At 36.8% G+C, this 23,366-nt stretch overlaps 2 protein-coding genes and 1 pseudogene across 2 annotated transcripts; all 3 read right to left on the bottom strand.

Moving 5' to 3' along the window:
- Positions 1–4,690: 4,690 nt before the first annotated feature.
- On the bottom strand, positions 4,691–8,442 carry LOC107586624 (F-box only protein 30-like). Its single transcript, XM_016274078.1, has 2 exons — positions 8,301–8,442; positions 4,691–6,146 (listed from the first exon to the last, which is right to left on the bottom strand). Exon 2 carries the CDS (start codon positions 6,098–6,100, stop codon positions 4,691–4,693), a length of 1,410 nt encoding a protein of 469 aa, XP_016129564.1. The 5' UTR covers positions 6,101–6,146; positions 8,301–8,442.
- Positions 8,443–9,524: 1,082 nt separating this feature from the next.
- Positions 9,525–17,278, bottom strand: LOC107586623 (pancreatic secretory granule membrane major glycoprotein GP2-like). The gene is made up of 11 exons (XM_016274077.1): positions 17,158–17,278; positions 15,671–15,774; positions 15,429–15,600; positions 15,095–15,183; positions 14,897–15,001; positions 13,226–13,386; positions 12,788–12,923; positions 11,475–11,569; positions 10,643–10,811; positions 9,833–9,947; positions 9,525–9,753 (listed from the first exon to the last, which is right to left on the bottom strand). Exons 1-11 carry the CDS (start codon positions 17,276–17,278, stop codon positions 9,581–9,583), a joined length of 1,440 nt encoding a protein of 479 aa, XP_016129563.1. The 3' UTR covers positions 9,525–9,580.
- A 1,654-nt stretch (positions 17,279–18,932) lies between these two features.
- LOC107586621 (E3 ubiquitin-protein ligase SHPRH-like) overlaps positions 18,933–23,366 on the bottom strand; it is an 11,914-nt pseudogene continuing 7,480 nt past the window's right edge.

The following is a 23,366-nucleotide window of genomic DNA, read 5'->3' as shown; positions in this document are numbered from 1 at the left end:
AATCACACAAGTGGAGTGCTTCTTCTCTGATTCCATTGATATTGGACATGTAATAGATGTCTCCTCCATCTTTATTCCAAAATATGTTTCATACATATGTTTGCTTGTGTGCATCTTACATATGACACTACAGTGTGTGTTTCGGTGTCTCAGCAAATCCTTAAAATGATATTGTTAATTACCTTAGCATTGCTGCTGTTGTTGAAAAGCTTCTGTGTCAGCATTAAACTTCTTTGGAGTTGACTGGAAAAGCTGCATTGTAATAAATATATATTTTTTGTCTCAGATGTTTCTGTTGTATTTTCAATCAAATTTTGATAAAGAATTTTAAAAGCCATGTTTAGGCATCGTTTAATTAAAAGATTACTCATAATCAGTCTCAAACTCAACTGAATATCAATAATGCGTGATTAATTAAGGATGTTTTGAACAGGATGCCATTTTAATCTCTTGTCTGATTATTGTCTGGGCTACACTGATGTTTTCCTGTTGTTATTTTTTTCCTTCCAGTTACAATGTTGCAAACTGAAAAGTGTCTATTTCTTTAACCAGGATGTTATTAAAGCCGACCACATCTCTAAAGATTACATAAATGTTTTCGTTTTTTTTAGGAGATGATGGAAACTTTTCTCTAATGGCTGTTTAATGGGGTAATGGTTTAAGGAACCCTTCATTCATTATGTAATTGATAATTACGGTATTACATAATACTAATTACAATGCAGAGCAGACAATATTTGTTGCTAAAAACACGCACCTCTTTATCAGTCTCTGTAAAGATAGTTATTATGAAGGCATGCATCATTTATTGAAGAACATTATTGCTCCAGAAAGCTGTGCTTCTTTGTTTAGCTTAAGAAATGTGGTGATGGTTCTGGGTGTATTATTTGTCTGTCTAAACCTTTCTGAGAACTCTGCTGTAAAAGCCAATTTCCATTAAGGTTACTGAAGCAGATGAGCCCACCTGACCACAGTCCAGCCCCTCAGCCCTGGATCCATTCAGGACATTTATCTTGGTTTTTCACCGTCTATGTGTATGTTTCGGCGCAGAGGCGAAATTATACTGAGATAGAAGCTGAAAAGGAGACGTAAAGTATTTATTTATACAAGTATGGCCTCATTAATGGTGACTCAATAGGCTACTCAAAAGCCAAACCCAACTTTAATGAACATTAAACACTGTTCTTAGGAAGCACATTAATTGTTTTATTAAAAGGGGTCATATGATGCGATTTCAATTTTTCCTTTCTCTTCAGAGTGTTACAAGCTCTTGGTGCATAAAGAAGATCTGTAAAGTTGCAAAGACTAAAGTCTCAAATCCAAAGAGATATTCTTTATAAAAGTTAAGTCAGCCACGCCTACCTAAAACAGCTTGTTTGAACACGCCCCCACATATCTACCTCACTATGTGGGAAGATTTGCATAACGCCGCCCAAATGTTCACGCAAAGTTGTGAAAGCGAAACTACTTTGTTTGGCCTTCCAAAAGAGGACATAATGTTTCTATAAATGGGGCGGTTCCAACTTTGCAAGGACAGTCTGGCGCTTCTGACTCACAGCCTGTAAGTACGGTTTTTTATATTTAAAGAATTAGCCACTGATTATTCAAACGTGAGTTTGATCAGTGTAGAGTAGCGCTTATTGTTTGTAATTTCTCCGATCACAAATGCAGACATGGTTTTATGTTTACGCGGCGCAATACGCAACACAAAGTGTAAAAACACAGTATAAGTCATTACAAGTTATAAATTATAAGTCAAACACAGTATAAGGTTTTGTCTCGTCACGCCGGACACATGGAAACCATAGACTGTATGATGGAAACACAGTATGGTAAGGGGCCTAACATTTCTGTCACACGCTTTGACTCACAGAGTGTAAGTACGTTTTTTATATTTAAAGAGTTTTTATATTTTATATATTTAAAGCAAGGTTTTTGGGCAGTGTAGAGTAGGGCTTTTTGTTTGTCATTTCTCCGATCACAAATGCAGACATGGTTTTATGTTTACGCGGCGCAATACGCAACACAAAGTGTAAAAACACAGTATAAGTCATTACAAGTTATAAATTATAAGTCAAACACAGTATAAGGTTTTGTCTCGTCACGCCGGACACATGGAAACCATAGACTGTATGATGGAAACACAGTATGGTAAGGGGCCTAACATTTCTGTCACACGCTTGAGGTATTCGGCCAATCACAACGCACTGGATAGCTGGCCAATCACAGCACACCTCGCTTTTCAGACCGATGAGCTTTGTAAAAATCGACACGTTTCAGAAAGGCGGCGCATAGAGGAGAAACAATAATGTACAGTATGTGGAAAATAATGTGTTTTTTGAACCTTAAACCGCATAAACACATTTCATTACACCAAATATACAAAATAATGTTCTTTTTAGCAACATCATATGACCCCTTTAACAAATTTGTATCTCTCAGGAAATGTACCGTGCAAAAGACCTGCTTTTTTGATTAGCATCTTCTGATTCTGAATACAGCAGCACCACCTGGAGGTAAAACACTTTACAAGCATAAAAATAGAGTGATGTTATTATAAAATAGATTCTGTAAAATCAAAGCCACATCATGCACTTCAAGTAATAAATGTATATGCAAATGCTTAAAAAACTACCAAGTAATTAGTGAAGCAAAGCATTATCCGCCCATTACATGATTGATGTAACACAGGCAAATTAATTTCTCTGCCCGCTTTGGTTAACGACTTTATTTTATATATTTGACACTTGGTTGGCTGCATATCTGGAGCCTAATAAAACGGCACATTGGCAACCTGGATTTCTCACACTTTATTAAATAATATATATATATATATATATAAATGCAAATAATGATACAACTGTTGATGTGAAACAACTGTTTAGGTTAGTTAACCTAGATGGACAAACGTTTTGATTATTTACAATAGAAAAAGGGGTTTGAGAACTAAGATGCATGAGGTCATATTAAATCGCAAATATGAAAACTGTATTACAAAAATTTCAGGGTTTGGGGAGTAAATTAACTGTACACTTCCTTTAAAAAACACCAACAAAAAAACAAACAATGGAAACCACACAGTAAATAATCTAACCTAACCTTTCCACAACTCTTCTTTAAAAACCTGAGTTCCCTCATACTATTATTTATATATATATATATATATATATATATATATGTATATATACACATATGGCTGGAAGACCTAGAGTAAATATATTTAAATAAATTCAAACATCACAATTGTTCAAAAAAAGAAATAAGGCTTTATGCAATATATAAATGCATTTTGTTCCTTTGGGGAAAAAATCACTCAAACAAAGACATTATAACACATTGCACATTGGCTGATGTCAACTCTGATAAATTCTTTAAAAATAAGCATTTTATGACTCTTCAGTTTTCAAAGATGCTAGAATTAGATTATTCAGAAACTCAAATGTTTCAGAATATTGCTCTATTGTCATCACTCAACACAAATGTAAGGACTGTCATACTCAAAATTCACAGAAAGCACATACAGTAAAACGTATCACACATCTAATCCCTTAAACAAAGGTCGAGAGAATTGTTTTCTTTTCAGATGAAAATATTGCAACATTTCAGAATGTTAGCAATCATAAAACATTGTAACTGCACACCTGAAAAGAATTACAGTAAATCATAACTTTTTAGGAACTGTAAACTTGACTTTCAACAAATAAAAGTAGAAGAGAATCACAAGCTCACGTCAAGTTTCTCACAGATAAACTGTCTATAATGGCATATGCTTGATGTTAAACCCCTGAGAGACAGAGAAGTACCGGCACATCTGCACATGTACCATGTGCAACCAAAAACAGGCTACAACTGCAGTATTGTACCTGTCCTGCAGGTTTTGCGCAGTGACTCACAAGCAGGAAGATTGTAAAAAGTAATAATTCAGCACATGCCATCAAAATAGATAAAGTACATTTACATTTCAGGATGACCACTGGAAGTGTTGTGTGTGACAGTACCAAGATGATATCATCCTCAAGGAGGACAACTATGTATGGTTAAAAATAAATGACCAAGGGAACAGTAAAGGCGGGTTATGTCCAGTATTGTATATGGTCACCATTTCATGTTCAATGTAGCTTTGGGTCCAAAAGTAAAACCAGTTGAGGACCACTGATCTATATGATACAAATAATTGGATTGTGTATTCCTGCATTACAAAAATGAAGACAATGGTTTTCCGTTTGGTCATCACCATTTAACAATTCAGTGTTTCTGGTTTGAAGCTACATATCTCAACAAAAGCAATGAATTTGTAAAAAAAAGACTGAATATACTGTATCAAAAGTGCAAGACAGCACAACCATCATCACTACAGCAGGAAGATATTGTTTATTAAAAAACATCTCTTGCAAAAGTGGTTTAAGTTGAGGCTCTTATTTTAAAGATTATGTCTCCAAACAAATCCCACGGTTCACCTAAACACATAAGGCATGTTGTATTATAAAATTAAATCAGAATTTTGACTACAGTCTATATCACTGGTTTAAGCACTGAACGTAGAGAGCGTCCCTCTTTTGTAAGTTCTCTTGTGAAACTCATACATGGAAGTGGGACAGCCTCTTCTCTCCGTGCTATGGTGTTAAACTTGCACGTCTTGAGGTGGTCGGCCATGCTGGAAATGTTGGCAAACTTCCACTCGTTCACGGTGTCAAACGCTGTACTGAACCGCCACACCTAAAATGAAAAACATCAGCAAGATTAGACTGTGAAAAATGTCAATTCGATACCCATCTACAAAGCGACTGTCTGAGATGCCCCTACCTCCAGGTGAGTCTCCCAAACAAAAGAGCAAAGCAGCGGTGATGAGGTCAATGCCATGAAGACCCATCGGATCATCTGCCACCTCAAGGTCCGACGTGTCCACCGCCTTGTCCTCCATCTTGGCTTTGAATAAATAGGGGTCGGAAAACAGAGTCCTTCGCCCATTGATAGTAAACAAGTTCATTCCCCTGAGTACCTGGAGATTCTCCAACTTGCGCTCCAGCCATCGGTTCTCAATTCTATAAGGCAAATGGTGCAGAACATTGTTGTGCATCAGGTTAGGCACAGGGATGGGCAAAGGAAGAGGTAGTTGGGGCAAGTGGGCCATTTCAGGCTCCCGTGCTAGAACAGGTATGGAATGATCAAGTAAAACCTGCCTTACGTTTGAAGAGGCATTGACCCTTTCAAGTCTAACCTGGCTGTCAGTGTTCCCTTCATTATGAAGTCCACTGAGTTCTATCCCATCATTCATTTCACCTTCTTCTTCAGAAGATTCACCGCATCCACTGTTCTCCAGCCAATCATCTCTTTCATCTTCAGGGTCTACTGGAAAAGGACAGTCAGCACCACCTACCGCTCCCAGATCTGAATCCGAATCAGTGTCACTTTCCTTTGTGTCATTGCTAAAGTCCCCATCGCCATTCCTAACACTGTTGCAACCTCCATTCTGTTCCTCACCATCAGGATTCTCCACAATCAAGTCAATATTTTTTGCACTACGGAGAACGTCCAAAGTGGCAGCAAAGCTTCTACTGTTTTCCACTGAAATTGTGTAAGGTCCACCATACGGTTCCTCATCTGTTTCAATTAATTCATTTTCCGGGTCTGAATCCTGAGGGCTGGAATTGTCCTGATTTTGCTCCTCCAGAGCTTTTGTCACAGTGGTCGCTACTTTAAGCGACTCCAGCAACATTCGCTGATCCTGGAGGGCCAAAGCCATGTCGAGCTGCTCCACGTCACAAACCTCCTTACTCAAGTTATCGTAGGACTTACGATCTGCATAACTCACTGGCCATCGATTCCATTCCATAGTGCAACACACAACGCTGGCTGGGCACGTTTCAAGGTGCTGTGCTATTTTGACCCTGGCTAGGGTGAATGGACATCCGAATCCATGGTTCAGACATGGGACTCTTTCGTACGGACACAGCAAGCGGTGCTCATTCAGTTTGCATGAGTGGAAAACCGCCCCACATACAAGAGGGCAACCCATGAGGTCACAGGAAATGCTAGGCTCTGGTCTTATCATACATCGGCGGTTGACACATTTCAGGCAATGGATATGAAGCTCCTCCATTGCAAATATTAGTGAGTCGCTTAACTCAAAGACACTACACCAAACACTGTGGAAGAAAAGAAAAGAGATCGTTAGACCTGATCTTATTTTGGACACACATGTGGGGTGTCTTTGTGATCAACACCACACGGCTTAAAATCTATGTATGCCATTCATGGGGAGAGTCCCCCCATTTTTTAAAAGGGATAAGTGTAAATCAAACCCGGTTGCTCTCTCGCAGTATGTTTACCAAATTACTAAACCATTGCACTGCCATTTCACAACTCTCCTAGAGTTGCACAGTCATGCCGGTTCTTCGAGGACGGAGAAGGAACATGACCCCTTGTTTCTGAATCATATATTTCAGGAATAAGTCATGGCTTCCACTCAAAAGAAACACTTCCACAAGGATCTTGCAATGTCATTCAAGAAGCTTCTCTCTCTACAGCATGACAGGGCTTGGCTGGACATGTGCAGCTAGACTCAGCCGGCATGACCTAAATACAAACCGTCTGAGTCAGTTGGGTCATGGGGGGGGGTTGTCATGCTGTGGTGTAAGCTTTGAATTATTAAGCTGACTTTCAACATAGCCCTCGTAATACCACCTGGGCATAAACATTGCGAAACGTTTGTGTACAATGCCGGTGTGTCAGCCTGCCACAGTGTCTTGTGATGGCTTCTTTTGAAACAGCAAAACACATCTGAGGATGTTTTCTGAATACTTAGATGTTTGGTATCTAGTGTTCATGTGCAATATGGCATACAGTTGCACAAGCAATCACTCATAAGGACTTACACCAGACAGCACACTTACAGCATGTCAGTATGACCACAAACATGACATGACTTCAGGATTCCAGTCTTAGAGGGGCTCAGATTTGTGGCAGTACATAGCTAGGTTACATTTTTGTGCAATAACTTATGGTTCAGAGCTTGCACAATAGACTATCATTAGCCATTTTTGTTTATTGTTAGTTCTGTACATGTATGATGCTTATTTGATTGCACTTTATTGTGTGCTTTCAGTGGAACATAAAGGTCAGCTTATCAGTCCAGCAAATCACAAAATAAAATGCAATCCAGTTGGAATTCTAATAGGTTCATTTATAGCAATCAAAAAACTAAAATTGCTAAGTATATATGTATTAAGTAAATATACCAAAAGTAAACATACCAAACTTTTTAACAACAGGTACGCTGACCTGTTGGTAATGAGCTAATGTCTTCCTACAGTTTTCCAATAAACAAACAACAACAACAGAGTCTAATGCTTAAATTAAACACTTCACTGTATAAAATTAAGGAAATATGACAAATGTATAACTGCTACATAATAATACATTTTAATCTTAATTTAATTTTCAAATGGGATGCATTCCATGAAACAAGAGAATGAAAAAGGACCAAAGTGGAGAAAAAAGAAATATTGTTGTTATTTAAAATATTCCGAATTGTATTATTCACGCCAGTCTACACATGTGAGTTGCAGTATAAGCTCAATATTATGGACAAAACAGGTCATTAAATAGTTAAATCACATTATTTTTTTATTTGAATTAAAAGAACAAAAAACATTAATTACAGTTGCTCATATGCCATAATTGATAACTGACAGCTGAGTTAATTATCTCGGAGTCATCAAGGGTCTATAACTTGTGGATCCTAATGTTCATTTATTGACCACAAAATGCATCCTAAACGAGACATAGCCATGGTCATGCACTCGATGATCCTAATAATCCCAAACATGAAATGGTCCTTAATATGACATGATGGCAATCATATTTTGCAGATGCACTGAACTCCAGTCAAACTCATGAAACCTGATGCAGCTTTTGTTGTTCTTCCTAAACTGGAGTAACGTTAAAACGACTGACAACATGAACCTGGCAGTGTCATGATCTCCTACAGATCAAAAATGAACTATTTAACGCCACTGAACCATCCTTAAACATCTTTATGGGTATCATTTACGGGTAAATGTTTTCATTCGTTAAACTGACAAACACAAAGCCTTTAGCATTAGCTGGTTAGCCGCGAACTGCAGGATTAAATGAAAACAACACAAACGCAATGAATAAACGTTGTATACCGACGAACAGTTATCATGCTAGTATGAGGGGGAAATAAGTATTTTGCTATTTTAACAAAGACCGGTCTGTTATTCAGTTGGAGCCGGTCAGGAAACTACTGAAAGTAAACAGACATTAAAGTGTCTTACCGTTGATCTGCGACGAATCTTCAGTAGTTTAATGAGGACAGCGAAGTGTTTATTTAATAAAAAAAAAAATATATTTAATAGAGTATAATGACAGTGATGTTTTCACTGCTGTCTGTGTTTCTGTTGAAATCTGTTTCACTGATACACTGAACTGAACACAGGCCCATTGGGCGGAGACTACACACACACACACACACACACACACACACACACACACACACACACACACACACACACACACACACACACACACACACACACACACACACACACACACACACACACACACGATAATAACATGCTGTTTGGGTATTACCATATTATTATTTTCAGTATTTTAGTGCCATTTAAATGGCATCATATGCGAGTCTGATATCAGAATACACGGTATATGATACCATTAACTGTATATGTCGTTTTATTTTTCTCTGTTGTACAATTCTCACAGTCACAATGTTTTTTTTTATCCATATTTGAAACAATATTTATTTACTTTACCCTTAGTCTAATCCTCATGGAAACCGGTTGATATACTGTAAGTATATTTAAGACAATATGATTTTTCAGTACATTTGAAAAATAACATTCTTTTCGTTTATGCTCTTTATGAGTGTTGTTATTGTTAAATGTTAGGGAGACATTTTAAAACCTGTCCTAATCATTCATTCATGCAACTATGGTATGTGTTCAGGGTACTATTATTCATACCATTGTGTGCTTCATTGAAACCATTACATTGATCTAACTAATGAAGATGGTTAACCTACCAATGGTAATGAGGATGCATGTTTAAAGCTTGATATTAATTGTTATACAAATTTACCCTTTGGTTTCGAAGCAAGAACTATGGTCAGATAGACCAACATAATGTTGTACAATGACCCCCGAAAAATTGAGGTTATTTGTAAACTTGAGTCATACATTAAAATGCTTTAAAAATATCAAACCAAGACCTAGAGATTTTCTTCACTGACTTTATACTGTTCTTCATTTTTTTAGATGTACTGTATGAAGTTCAAACAGGTGTTCTAACAAGGCGTAGATCCATCACATTAACTATGAGCATGTTCAACTGCACTCTTCACAACCACAAAGTGGCTTAATAACTCATTTTGTACAGTATATTAAGTAAGCTGTTAGGAAATCAAAAAGCATTTTTATTTATTTCACAATAAAAGACTAACTAAGAATAACTATTATAAAATGCACTATAGGTTAGCAGACAAAACTTTCAAACTGAACATATTTCACAAAACACTGTGTGTATATGAGATCCCAGGTTAGCTGGCCACCTCTGAGATATGGTGGATGTTGGAGAGAGTGAGCTGGGCCTCTTGGGTCGGATACGAGTTCCTGCTCTGGAGCCAGAGTTTCCCAAAAACGCCTGTGATGACAATCAGGATGAACAGCAGACCACCCAATACAAAGGTTTCCACAGGGGGCAAATCTGAATCTGGGGATGTTCAAATAAGTTGAGCACATTTGGCGAGTATGGTGACTCTAATAAAGACACAAGAGTTTCTAAGACTTACTTGGACTAGTATTCTCCATGTCAGTTTTGAGCCTTCTGATTGGTCCATACGAGACAGTGTGAGATGATGCAACATCCCTGCGTGTCCGTACTGATGCATCTTCAGAAGAGCAGTTCTGTGATGCACCAAGTGTTTAAAGTTACTATGATGCACAATGTTTCAGAACAACATTCTTAAAGGAAAAGTTCACCAAAACAATAAAATCGTCATTATTTATTCACCCACATATTGTTAAAAATTGGCATGTTTCTTGTACATGGAATTATAAAAGGAGATGTTTAGCAGAATTGTTCCAAATGCAAACTCAAAAGTGATTTCAAACTTTTAGGAATTCATACAGAGTACTTTTATGGTATTTTAGACCAATTGTTGACTCTGACAGACAGATGGGTGCTGGCGAAGCATTAGGTAAACTACTGTTCAAAAGTCTGAGGTCAGTAAGATTAATATTTCTATTCAGCAAGGATGCATTAAATTGATCAAAAGTGATGGTAAAGATTTTTTCATTGTTAGCACAATTTTACATTGTTACCTAAATTGTTTCCACAAAAATAATAAACAGCAAAACAGTTTTTAATTTGAAGCAACAAATCAGCATATTAGAATGATTTCTGAAGGATCATGTGCCACTGAAGACTGGAATAATGATGCTGAAAATTCAGCTTAGCATCACAGGAATAAATTTCATTTTGGAATATATTAAAATAGAAAACAGTTATTTTAAATTGTAATAATATTTCACGATATTACAGTTTTTACTGTGTTTTTATTTAATCAAACCAGTACAGCCTTGATGACTTGGGAACTCACAGGCTGGCACACCCCTCCTGTGTTATGACAGATCTGGACTTTGCAGTGCAGGAAAACATCCGTGTAGGAGCTGCCAACAAACTTGAACATTTGTATCCTGAACAGAGCTTCTGGTCCTTGACCATTCTTCATCACAGCTAGTGTCTGGTCATTCCACAACACTGGACAGCTGATGTGAAGAGAAATGTTAGTCAGTGTGATATTTGTACTCAAGGGAATGATAATTAAGTTGGATCGGATTTCTCTATTCTTCACAGAAACTACATGCTTCATAGCTTTTTTTCCTGGTGGAGAATCTCTTTGGGTAGTCAAGGACAAGCACAGCTGTAAAAATGAAACATACGGCTGCTGATGGTCGTCACATGATGATCTCAACAACATCCTTTCACACCTCTGGTGATAATTATGACTGAATGAAGCATTTAAAACCTGAGCAAAAGACTAATGAAGCTGTGAAGGAGGGCATTTACACTCTTAAAAATAAAGGTGCTTCAAAAGGTTCTTCAAGCGATGCCATAGAAGAACCATTTTTGGTTCCACAAAGAACCATTCAGTCAAAGGTTATTTAAAGAACCATCTCTTTCTTAACTTTTTATAATCTGAAGAACCTTCTTTCGCCACAAAGAACCTTTTGTGAAACAGCAAGGTTCTTCAGATGTTAAAGGTTCTTTATGGAACCATTTAGACAAAAAGGTTCTTCTATGGCATCGTGAAGCACCTTTATTTTTAAGAGTGTAAGGGGACAATAGAAGAGAGTTAATATACAAAATAAGTTTTTAAATCACTAAAATTAAATGCTTGATAGGCAAAGGCTAAAACTTATGTCCCAGACCTGTCCCTGATGAAGGTATACTGAATGTTGCTGTAAGGGTCATTGGTTGGTGTGGCCCAACATCTCTCCACTCTCAGAAGAAGATTCGCTGGAATCTGTAGGATGAAATTCCAGAAAGCTTCATAAGCACATTTAAAGAAGTGACTCCATTAGAAAATAATTATTGCTCATATGCAGATATACAGAATATGTGTCAGCATCTTACAAGAAAAATATGGTAAATTTTTAGTACATTCCACAAATCATAGGATCAAATTTTGACTGGCATGTTTAATTTGTGATTCAAAGTAATTTGCAGGATTTATGTACATGAAATCTTTCCTACATTCATTTAGTCGATTTGAGTAGAAATAGTATTTTCTAAAAGAAATATTAGAGATATATACATAGACAGACAGACAGACAGATAGATAGATAGATCATCGAACGAACGAATGATAGACAGACAGACAGACAGATAGATAGATAGATAGATAGAACATCGAATGAATGAACGAATGACAGACAGACAGACAGACAGACAGACAGATAGATAGATAGATAGATAGATAGATAGATAGATAGATAGATAGACAGACAGACAGACAGACAGATAGATAGATAGATAGATAGATAGATAGATAGATAGATAGATAGATAGATAGACAGACAGACAGACAGACAGATAGATAGATAGATAGATAGATAGATAGATAGATAGATAGATAGAACATCGAATGAAAGATCGAATGACAGACAGACAGACAGACAGACAGACAGACAGATAGATAGACAGACAGACAGACAGACAGATAGATAGATAGATAGATAGACAGATAGATAGATAGATAGAACATCGAATGAATGAACGAATGACAGACAGACAGACAGACAGACAGACAGATAGATAGATAGATAGATAGATAGATAGATAGATAGATAGATAGACAGACAGACAGACAGACAGATAGATAGATAGATAGATAGATAGATAGATAGATAGATAGATAGATAGATAGATAGAACATCGAATGAATGAACGAATGACAGACAGACAGACAGACAGACAGATAGATAGATAGATAGATAGATAGATAGATAGATAGATAGATAGATAGATAGATAGATAGATAGATAGATAGATAGATAGATAGATAGATAGATAGATAGATAGATAGAACATCGAATGAATGAACGAATGACAGACAGACAGATAGATGGATGGATAGAATGTTCTGTTCTCAACTGCAGCATAAAGAAAATGCATGGCAGCTTTTATGAAAGCCCTCAGTAGCTTGCGATGAGTAATGTCATCTATTCAGCTGAACACACACCATGTAAACTTTGACATAGATGTTGTCCTCAAGTGTGAGAGAAGGAACAGTGGTCCATTTATCCTGAAACTCTTCGTCTTTATACAGCAGCATGGAGACAGAGAAATTTCCATCCTCTGTGTTCAGAGTGATTGTCCTGCGGGGCAGAGAATGTTAAAAGGCTCATTGAAGGGGCTGAAAGGTTTGCTCAATGAATATGGAATGAAACTCTTGAGTTGGACCCCAGGGCAGTCTTTTGTTACCATTAGCTTCCTTTATTGTGTTTACATACAAACAAACAATTAGTGAGGGTCTCGGCCTTTTTTAAGCTTGGAAAAATAGTGATAATTAAAGCCATTACAACATATGGAGTGCTGCAGTCCCAGACAGACTGGGCTTTGAACCAAAAAGAGTTGCAGACTTAATTAACTGGTGATGTCATGACTAGCAGAAGCTCACCTGACATCCACTCTGATCAGATTCTCCCCGTTTTGCTGCTGAACCATGTAGTTTATGGGGTATCGACACCCAAATGTGATGTTGATGTAGCTTCTGGTGATGATATCGGTTTCATTGTTACGGATTGTGTTGGTGAACATGATATGAGTATCGTCTGATGCCTGAGGAAAACATGAAACAGAAATTAAAAATAAAACACTTTCAATTAATGAGTAAATAAGAATCTATCTATCTATCTTTATATCACAATGCATATCATAATGAGTATATCAGAGTTTAAATAAGCTTCAAACTTCACAATTTTCTTCAAACTCTCTAAGTATTCAAACTACACATGAGATAATTAAGCTTCAGACATCAAATATCCTTCAAACGGTTGTAAACTTACAGGCTAGGCTAGCTAAAACTCATAATTTATCTTGATTATTGTTCCTTTTCCAGTTTACATGGAAAGACTTTTGATATATTTTGTTTTGCCTAACTTCACTTTTGCATAATAATCATCGAGTTTAATAACGTCTGAGTGACATTCACAGGCCAAAGAAGTTAAAGGTCAACATTAGGAAACAACGTGTTATTGAAGGGGCTAAACTGTCCCCTACCACATCCGGTAAAACAAACTTTATTGCCCTTTTATTTCCCCGACCATTACAAACACACCTCCTGATTCAGTGAACAAGCATCTTCTTGACCAAATGTTAGTGCCATTTGCCTCACATTTTTCAGTTTAAATCAATCCTGCATGTACAAGGGACAGAAGACATCCTCTCTAGATGTAATTCTCAAAAGCAGCTGATTTCTACAACCAATGATTTTCTTTTTCTAATCCAAAGACGCCCTACTTTAACCAGCAAGTATGAAAAAAAGCTTGTAAAACTTCTAAAGGGGGAGAAGGAGGGAATTCGTCTCCTCTCTAAGCTGCGTTAACCTTTTGCTGGCTTTACAAGAAATAGTCTGCTGAGTCCTGAGAGAGGCTCTCAACGATACTCGTGGTCTCAAGTACAGATTTATGCCGTGCCAGAGTGAAGCTTGTCCTCTGGGTTGTGGTTGCGCTGTTTGAGGCTGGCTGTAGGGCAGAATAAAAGAAGGACTATAAAGTACGACACTGAATTATGGCCGGCCTATTCACGGCTGAAAACACAGTAATCATTTCCATATAAATCAGGATAATTTAGAGCCGCATGGCTGTTTGCCCTCCCCTCCGAGTTCTGAAAAAGGACTAGCCAGCCAATTTTTTGTAGGGAAACGAACAACGATGTGCATTGAAAAATAATTAAATAAATACAAGTATTCCTTAAAAGGATATCTAAGCCTCATGGTTGCCACGTATTACAATGCACATAATTATGAGTATGCTAGAGACGTCTAATATTTTATTCGTTATATTTTTAGAAGGTTTGCTTATTCCATAAACAAAGCACGTGGTCACCTTTCAACCAATGAAAGGATTGTAAAATAGGGAAATTTACTGTTTGTATTTTTACATTTAACAGCCAAAGAGGCCCGATTTGTAGTTTGCCTTCATGCAACAAGTGTTTACAAGCTTTTTAAAAGTTTTTAATGTCCTGACACCAATTTGTAAGCGGCTGGAGGACACTCTCCAGTCCTTGTGATCATCTAAAGCGGTTTTATGATTACACACAATGGCCTGACAATGCTAATGAGGATTACCATAATAGTGCCGCAGTCCGTGAGGTTGGTCTTGATGCTGAAGACATAGTCGTTCCCAACCTCAACACCTCGACAGTCAGGATCGTTCAAGTGCAAATCCCAAACCTGAACGGAGATCAGCAAAAAAAAAAAAGGCAACAAAAAGTTCAAGCGTTGCAATTTATTTAATTGTTTGTGAAATAAATGGAATAAACGTACGTAAACAGGTGGCTCCTTGTTCAGAAAAAACACACTGGGAATGATAACTTGCATCTGATCGTTGGTGCAAATGACTGTCTCATTGAGATCTAGATGAAAATAGAGAAGAAGAATGTTTAAGTATTAATTTAGCATATAATGATATTTTAATATTGGATGGCACATTTTTTAGTGTTCAAAATGCATGGAAGACATTAGTGCATTTAAAAGCTCATTTTAGGTTTATTTGAATAAATTTGCCAACATGTACATCACAAATTCAAACTGGTTTATATGCATGTAACAAAGTAATGCACTTGAATATTTCTCTTTGCATGCGTTTAATCAGACTTACCACCTTCTTCCATCTGCACAGCAGAAGTTACTGTCCATATTGAGAGCAAAGTCCATGTCAGTGCCAGTTTAGCAGGTGTCATCCTTAAAGCCTTTCTGGCTTCTTCTCTCCTGAAATATAGTTCCGTCTTCGGCCCTTTCTGCCAAATCTTCTTGGTTATCACCTCGACTAACTGTCAGAGCCAGACGTAGTGCTTGCGCTCTCTCCAGCCCTCCGAAACACAGCTCTAATGAAGTGGGAACCTCCAGTTGCTTTGGAACACCAGCTTGAATGATGTCCACACCAACAATGAGATTCCACACATGAATAGGACAAGTTGTGGGAAGTCCAAGGTAACACCGACCAACTAGATTTCAGGCAAAAGTAGAAAAAAATACTACTGACAACCCACTTAGCAGACAGCGCTCTACACCTCTTAATGCGTTGGTCAACAAGGAGTTTGTTTGTCATGCAAATGGAATGGAGGTACAGGGGCGGTGCTTTGTTTTATCTCACTCTTTTGTCTGTATGGGTTTTTAAAGGGCATGGCAAACGCTTTACTGTTTGGGGAACCCCAACGACTTGTTTGAAAAGAAATCCTGTCACAGTGAGTCGAGGGCAGTTCACACCAAGCGATGGCATTGCAATCAATGCATTTTCAGGGGATTTTCAATAAAATGATCAGTCTGCTAAGCATTTCCCTGAAAAATAAAATGTTAACATTGCAAACTGCACAAAATTCAAAGGAAATGTACAATAAAATGCATGTCTTCTTGTAAATGGAACATTTATTTTTGGTTAACTCCTCTGTTGAAAAATCTTTTTTTTTTTTCCAATTAAGACAATTTTGAGTCTGAGAAAATATGCAATACTGTATTTGGGTTATCATAACCTGACATGAAAGATATTATGCATTTTAGTACAGCTTGACAGAAAGAGTTCAGTTTCCTCGTCTTCCCTTGTCCATTCTAGGACAAAGCAAGTCTCTTTCCTTTTACTTTCTGGTTTTACTTTTTACAAGTGCTCTTTATTGGATGAGTTTTACGGACACTGAATCACGTGTCTTTTGTTTAGCAAATAGCACCAGATAAATGCTCAAAATGGTCTGCTACAACTTTGCACAGACAATCCACTGAAAGGAGCGTCTGAATGGAAAACGCTCCGACAGAGATCAGTGCTGTAAAATCAAGCAATTTCCTTCCTAAACATCGTAAAATGCGTTTAGATCAAAAAATAAACAAGGACAAGGGCATAATTCCAATAAAATGTCACAAGATGTGTTTTTTTAATTGATTTTACAGCAGACTGACAGACTGTGATTACTGTGGGTTTCTTATAAAAGGTTTGATCGATCAATCACAAATACATGAGTGCTAATGTTAAAACCAATGCACTGTACATCATTAGAAATGCATTCTAATTTCAATTTGGTATTAAAAATCACTTGTTTATGCACAACATGGCATTGATAAAAATTACACCCACTATAAATCAATCTAGAAAACAATCAGAGATACAGGACCGATACTGTATATACCGTACATCAAACTGTGATTTCTTTTTCACATTGAGTATCATGAGTAAATTACACCATGGGACAGACCATATAGAAAGGGGAATGTGCAAAGCAAACATATAGGAGAGCTGGAGAGCAGCGGACGGCTCGTCTCCTGGCTGGTGTTAGTGTAGTGTTCACATTACTGGCCTTTGGACTGGCAGGTCTGGAGAGACATTTACTCAAGAGACTCGCTGTCCTCTGTGAACAGCTCGGTCAGATCTGCCAGTGCAATCACGGAGGCCTCCGAATGCTTCATGGACGTGGAACTATGACTGGAGAAGATGTTGGTTTGAGAAAGTTTAGTCAAGGTCATTATCAGTAAACAAAGCAAATCTACAGAAGACTTGAGTATACAATTACTATGTATTTAAAGATCACATTAAGTGGCTTGACAAATGCAGTTTTCTTTTTTCTGTGTTGATGAGTTTCCTTTTAAACCAGTAAATTGGTACAAGGCTAGTTATAGTGAGAGAAACATACCTGGACTAGTTTCATTTGGATTTTAAAGACTATTTATTTTAAATACCCTCTTTATGTGTCAAGGACTCAGCTCTTTTCTGCTGTTTTAAGCATTGCTTGCATCCGCTCCTCGATGGTGGACTTGATCAAAAACCGATGAACGAATGTCGGTCTGCAGAAATCAAAAGAATAATGTAATTTACTGATAACATCTCCCAGGCCTCGTGGTCCATCAATGAACATTTTGTGAAGTGAAAAGCTGCATGTTTGCAATAAACAAATCCATAATTTTTAACTATTTTTAACCAATGCTTCCAGCTAAAATACGACTCCACTCTATTTATAATATTGCTCTCTCCAGGGAAAAAGTTGTCTCATCTGAATCAGGAGAAAAATATGCACAGATCAAGTACTGCTTCCAATAGAAAACAGTCCAAAACAGTTTTAAACAAATGTGACTCTGGACCACAAAACCAGTCTTAAGTCGCTGGGGTATATTTGTAGCAATCAAACATTGAATGGGTCAAAATTATTAATTTTTCTTTTATGCCAAAAATCATTTGGACATTAAGTAAAGATCATGTTCCATGGAGATATTTTGTAAATTTCCTACTGTAAATATATCAAAACTTAATTTTTGTTTAGTAACATGCATGGCTAAGAACTTCATTTGGACAACTTTAAAGGTGATTTTCTCAATATTTTGATTTTTTTGCACCCTCAGATTCCAGATTTTCAAATAGTTGTATCTCTGCCAAATATTGCCCTATCATAAACCATACATCAATGGAAAGGTTATTTATTCAGCTTTGAGATGGTGTATAAATCTCATTTTCAAAAAATTGACCCTTATGACTGGTTTTGTGGTCCAGGGTCACAAATATTCGAGTGGGTTTTGATGTGAGATTTTTCCTTGGAGGAACGTTATTATGGATTATGGACTTACATGGACTTATAGTTTAAAGTTAAAATGTCTTAATGATGGATTTGTTTCTTACAAACAAGCAGCTTTCTTGCTTCACAGGACATTAAGTGATGGACTGGAGTGGTGTGGATTATTGTGATGTTTTTATCAGCTGTTTGGACTCTCATTCTGACGGCACCCATTCACTGCAGAGCATCCATTGGTGAGATTAAATTTCTCCAAATATGTTTAGATGAAGAAACAAACTCATCTACAATCTTGGATGGCCTGAGGGTGAGTAGATTTTCAGGTGAACTATTCCTTGAAATATATTTTAAAAAAAGTTTAATTTGTGCCATTTTAACTGATATGAGAGAAAAGCTGTAAGCCAGAATCAAACTCATGTTATCAGCATGTGTTGTGTTGAACGTTATATGATTGGGTTGATGCCTACTTGGTCTGGCCAATCCGGTGCACTCAAGTTTTATTTTAAACATTTTCAAAGATTTTTAAAATAGACTCATTTAATTTCTAGAGTTTTGTGTCTCATTTATTAATCATTTTGGATAACACAACAGAACTAATTACATCTAGTAAACATGGCTCATTTCGGTGTTGGATCTACTCATTTTACAATGAGATATTTAAGTAATGGGAAAAATCCTTCATAAGACCAACATTTTGTTATGGTACACTGTCGCTATATTCAACACAAACCTGAAATTTGTGAATTCCATTGATCTGTGCAAACTCTATGTTGTTGTCGAAAAGGGCTTTCGCAATGATGTCCAGGACGCCCTGCCACTGAGAGGCGAGTTGTAAATGTAAGGTCAGAGGTTAAGAGCTGTAGTCTGATGTAGTGTTTGATGTAGTAACTCATCTAATGAGAGTGTTACCGTGGAGGAAACGAGAGACTAGGTCGGTCATCTGAATTTTCTTTAAGACTCGAACCACAGCCTCGACCCTTTGTGGAGTGGCTACCCTACAGGGGAAAGAGATTACAGAGATGCTACAAATCATATCTGACTAGATTGAAAAGGTCACATGGTCACAGCACAGTTGTATTTGACCTACATTGTAAAATACATATTAAGCGCCTAAATAAAGCAGGAATTGTCTCTGACCTTCACAGGGATGTCCTGCCCCTGGTGGGTGCTCTGAGTGGTGAACACATACGAGATCTCTGAATGTGAAGTGGTTTGTCGGCATATGGCGCACTTTATGGCTCTCCGTCGATTGCCGACGCTGTACTGCTCCACGATGATAGCGATGCACTCGTTACAGAAACAGTGTCTGCAGGTCAGTACGGCCCACTGACAATAAAAACACATGCAGTTCACGTTCAGAGTATATACTAACATATATACACTTAACAGATTCATATTTACCTTTGTACCTCCTAAATCAGCGGTCGAGCGCAGATGGGACATGGTTCTGGATTCAACCCTCCAGTGGACTTATCCTGAGACTGAAATGATCAATACATGAATTACTACATCAAATGCGACAGTTTCATTCATCTATACATGCTAAAATCATCTTAACATTTTTACTACATGTAAACAGTGTCTTATAGGGGTACATATCATGCAAAGCAAGATTTTTCTTGCTTTTTTGAGAGTTTCATCTACTAAGTAGGCATGCTCACACTCACAAAATACCATCTTCAATCTACCCAAAACACTTGTGGAAGCTAAAGAGACGTTGTAACTCAATTCACATGCAAACAGTTCGGCTTAACACTTCATATCTTTAAGGTGAGACACTACAAGTGAATAGGGTAAAAAAAAAAGATCGATATCACCATACTTTCACAGGTTGATTAATTACAGCACATTAAGACAATTGTTTTATATTACAAGTTTTGGGCAATTATACATTATCCAATTAAGTATGCATAATTTAGTTCAAATTTCTTTTCATTTTGTTGAAAGAGTTATGACAGGTTTTTACAAAAAGGGTTTTGGATATCTCTTTTTATCACGCTGTTAATCAGAAAATACTATCAACAGTCAGAACAAAATACATTTTCACCATGTTTTTAGGAATAAAATGTTATTTAATCCAGGCAAATAATAACTGACTCCTCTTTAAAAACCTGGAGATTTCTGACTTTGTGGAGGAGAAAATGGCCTTTAAAAGATATGTATCATAATTGAAATCTACAGACACAAATAGATAAATTGTTAAATAAATCACACGGATGACACATGAACAAACATCTCTGTAAATCAGAATATAGATAGGAATAAACATGGAAAGCTAAGTGTAAGTGCTACTGAAATGGGGATTTCAGTGAAAAAAATACATTTTGTATTAAAATAAACACTTAAATGCATATTTTAGAAGTTTTCTTTCCACTAGTTTGATAGAAGACAAGTTATGGAAGCAAAATAACCCATAAACTCAAAATTGACTAGTGCATGAAAAAAAAAAGCTGCGATTTTCCATTGAATGAAACTAAATGGTGACCATGGATTTTAAGCATGATTTTTAGTTTGTTTCTCACATAAAGCTATTGTGTGACTTCAGAATATAGTGCTTAAGTCATATGAATTACTTTTATGATACTGTTATTGTGTGCTTTTGTCATTTTAGGAGGTTGACGGGTTGTCAACCCATGAATCTTTATTGGGTCATTACGTGTCAAATCAACCAAATTTCAGAAATTTCCCCGGCTCAAATTTTTGATTTTGCTAATATTTTTTCTGAAGAAAGATAAACATGTATTGTGATGAAAGCCAAAATATTAAATATCATGGATGAATATTTACTGAGTAACTATTTTGTAGAGGGGGGTCAAAATGTAAATTTTCACCTGAGATTCAGAGCAAATTTACAGAATGACCCTTTTAGTGAGTGAGTGAGTGAAGTGACATGTGGCCAAGTATGGTTACCCATACTAGGAATTAGTGCTCTGCATTTAACCCATCCTAAGTGCGCACACACAGCAATGAACACACACACACCGTGAACACACACCCGGAGCAGTTTTGTAAAGTTGAAAGCAGCTTGGACATTTTGCTAAACATCTCCTTTGGTGTTCGACAGATGAAAGAAAGATTTGTCATAAAGGAATAAAGTGAGTGTGAGTAAATTATGACAGTTAAAATTTTTGAATTGTTGCAAACAAATTTAATGTGTTTAATAACTTACGTGTGAGAGAAAAGTTTTGACTCGTAGTCTGTAAAAAGTTAATCGGCTTTGCAAAACACACAGCTATGGAACAAATATTTAAGGAACAAATTCTAATTTAAAGTTAAACAATTACAATAATTAGCAAATTTGAAATTTCAAGGTGAAATGTGTAATTTCTTACAGACTAGAAGCTTTAAGTCAAAAAACATAAAAACATTGACAGTTAAGCCATGCATTATTCAGTTTGGTACTGATGCTGTAATAGAAATCATGCACTACATCCATAACCATTTAAAATATTTTACTTGTTCAGTGGCAGACGAACAGGTCGCAGGTGGCAGAATGTTGCTTCCTCGATGACTTGCTGAGATGGCGGCCCCTCCAGCTTCTTTACAGCATCTTGAACCGTTTTCTGCGATTTCATCAAATCATCCATTTGAGTGCTGAGCAGAAACTGAAGACCACGAGCATCTCGAAACCTATGAGTAAGACATTTTTTGTTAAATAGTATTTCTTTTCCATCAAAAGCTATATTATTCGCAATCTATCAAGTGATGGATTAATTGTCTGCCAATGAGAGCTTGTTGGCTTGTTGTTTATAACTGCAAGTGAGCTCATTTTGGATGCTGCCCGCAAGGTCGTCGTCCATGGAGTACTGAATGGCCTGCTGTAAGACATCCAGCCACCAGGGAGAGCGAAGGTTCACCTAAGGCAGAACACACAATTATTAAACTTCAGTACATTCAAAAAATTCAGCTAAAACACAAAGCTGCAAATGTGTGATAACTCAGATTTTACCTTGCGTTTGAGCTCTTTAATGTGCTGAAGAACAGACTGTAGGTTCTGATGTGCTTCTGAAACCTCAAGAGTTCACCTTGGCCATGTAATGCTGCTTCAGCTGCTCAGCCTAGGACAAAAACACAGAGAACTAGAAATGATTAGCAAATTTATCTCATTTTCTTTCTCATATTTAAGCCGATGAGCGATTACCCAACCTCTTCTTTGAGACTGTCATCTCTCAAGGTTGGAGGAATCCCAGGATGCTTTGCATTCAGAAGCTCCATCAGATTGTGGGTTGCATGAAGCCTCTATATATTTTGAACAAAAAAAAGTTAAGCAACGCTAAAAATGCACACAAAATTAATCGAAAAGGATGTGAATACATTTTGGACAAAAACAACAGTAAATATATTTGAATTGGGACTAAAATTACTAAACTATAATTAATTACTTTAAAAGAGAGAATTGGATTTGGAAAAAATAAAATAAAATGATTTGGGATTAAGGCAAGACACCACAATGTGAATACATTTTGGACAAAAACAACAGTAAATATATTTGAATTGGGACTAAAATTACTAAACTATAATTAATTACTTTAAAAGAGAGAATTGGATTTGGAAAAAATAAAATAAAGATTTGGGATTAAGGCAAGACACCACAGGTGAATATTTTAACAGACAGCCATACCTTCCCAGTTGATTAATCACAGTACATTAAGACACTTGTTTTGTGATCGGAAACGTTATGCATAAACAGGCAAATAAGGCATTATCTAATTAAACATGCACTAATTTGAATTAATTTCAAGAATGTAAATTGTTGACAGTTAAAGGTTTTATAGAGGGATTTTTGATATCACATTTTAATCACTCTGAAAATACCGTCAACAGCCAGAAAACGTATATTACCATATTTTCAATATTATATTACCATACCCTATTTTTAGGAATACAATTTTAATAATTCAGGTGAACGATATAACCCCCCCCCCTATCTTTAAAATACAGAAAAAAAATTTATATTGAGAAAATTCCCTTAAATATATGTAGTTCAACTGAAATCTACCTACACATACAGATAGGGGGGGGGGGGGGGGGTGGCAAGAGGAGAGTTTGCG

The sequence above is a fragment of the Sinocyclocheilus grahami genome, unplaced genomic scaffold (assembly GCF_001515645.1).
Source record: "Sinocyclocheilus grahami isolate Dianchi unplaced genomic scaffold, SAMN03320097.WGS_v1.1 scaffold84.1, whole genome shotgun sequence".
Taxonomy (NCBI): Eukaryota; Metazoa; Chordata; class Actinopteri; order Cypriniformes; family Cyprinidae; genus Sinocyclocheilus; species Sinocyclocheilus grahami.
The sequence above is the reverse complement of the archived record's forward strand: the minus strand, read 5'-3'. Positions and strand labels throughout refer to the sequence as shown.

Excerpts from the sequence above, each read along its gene's own strand:
- LOC107586624 (XM_016274078.1), bottom strand. The coding sequence starts at position 6,100 with ATGGAGGAGCTTCATATCCATTGCCTGAAATGTGTCAACCGCCGATGT.
- LOC107586623 (XM_016274077.1), bottom strand. The coding sequence starts at position 17,278 with ATGACCTTGACTAAACTTTCTCAAACCAACATCTTCTCCAGTCATAGT. Across the intron at positions 15,184-15,428 it reads TGTGCAGATGGAAGAAGGTG|ATCTCAATGAGACAGTCATT; the intron begins GTAAGTCTGATT and ends ATTTTCATCTAG. Across the intron at positions 9,948-10,642 it reads CAGGAGGGGTGTGCCAGCCT|AACTGCTCTTCTGAAGATGC; the intron begins GTGAGTTCCCAA and ends GGTGCATCACAG.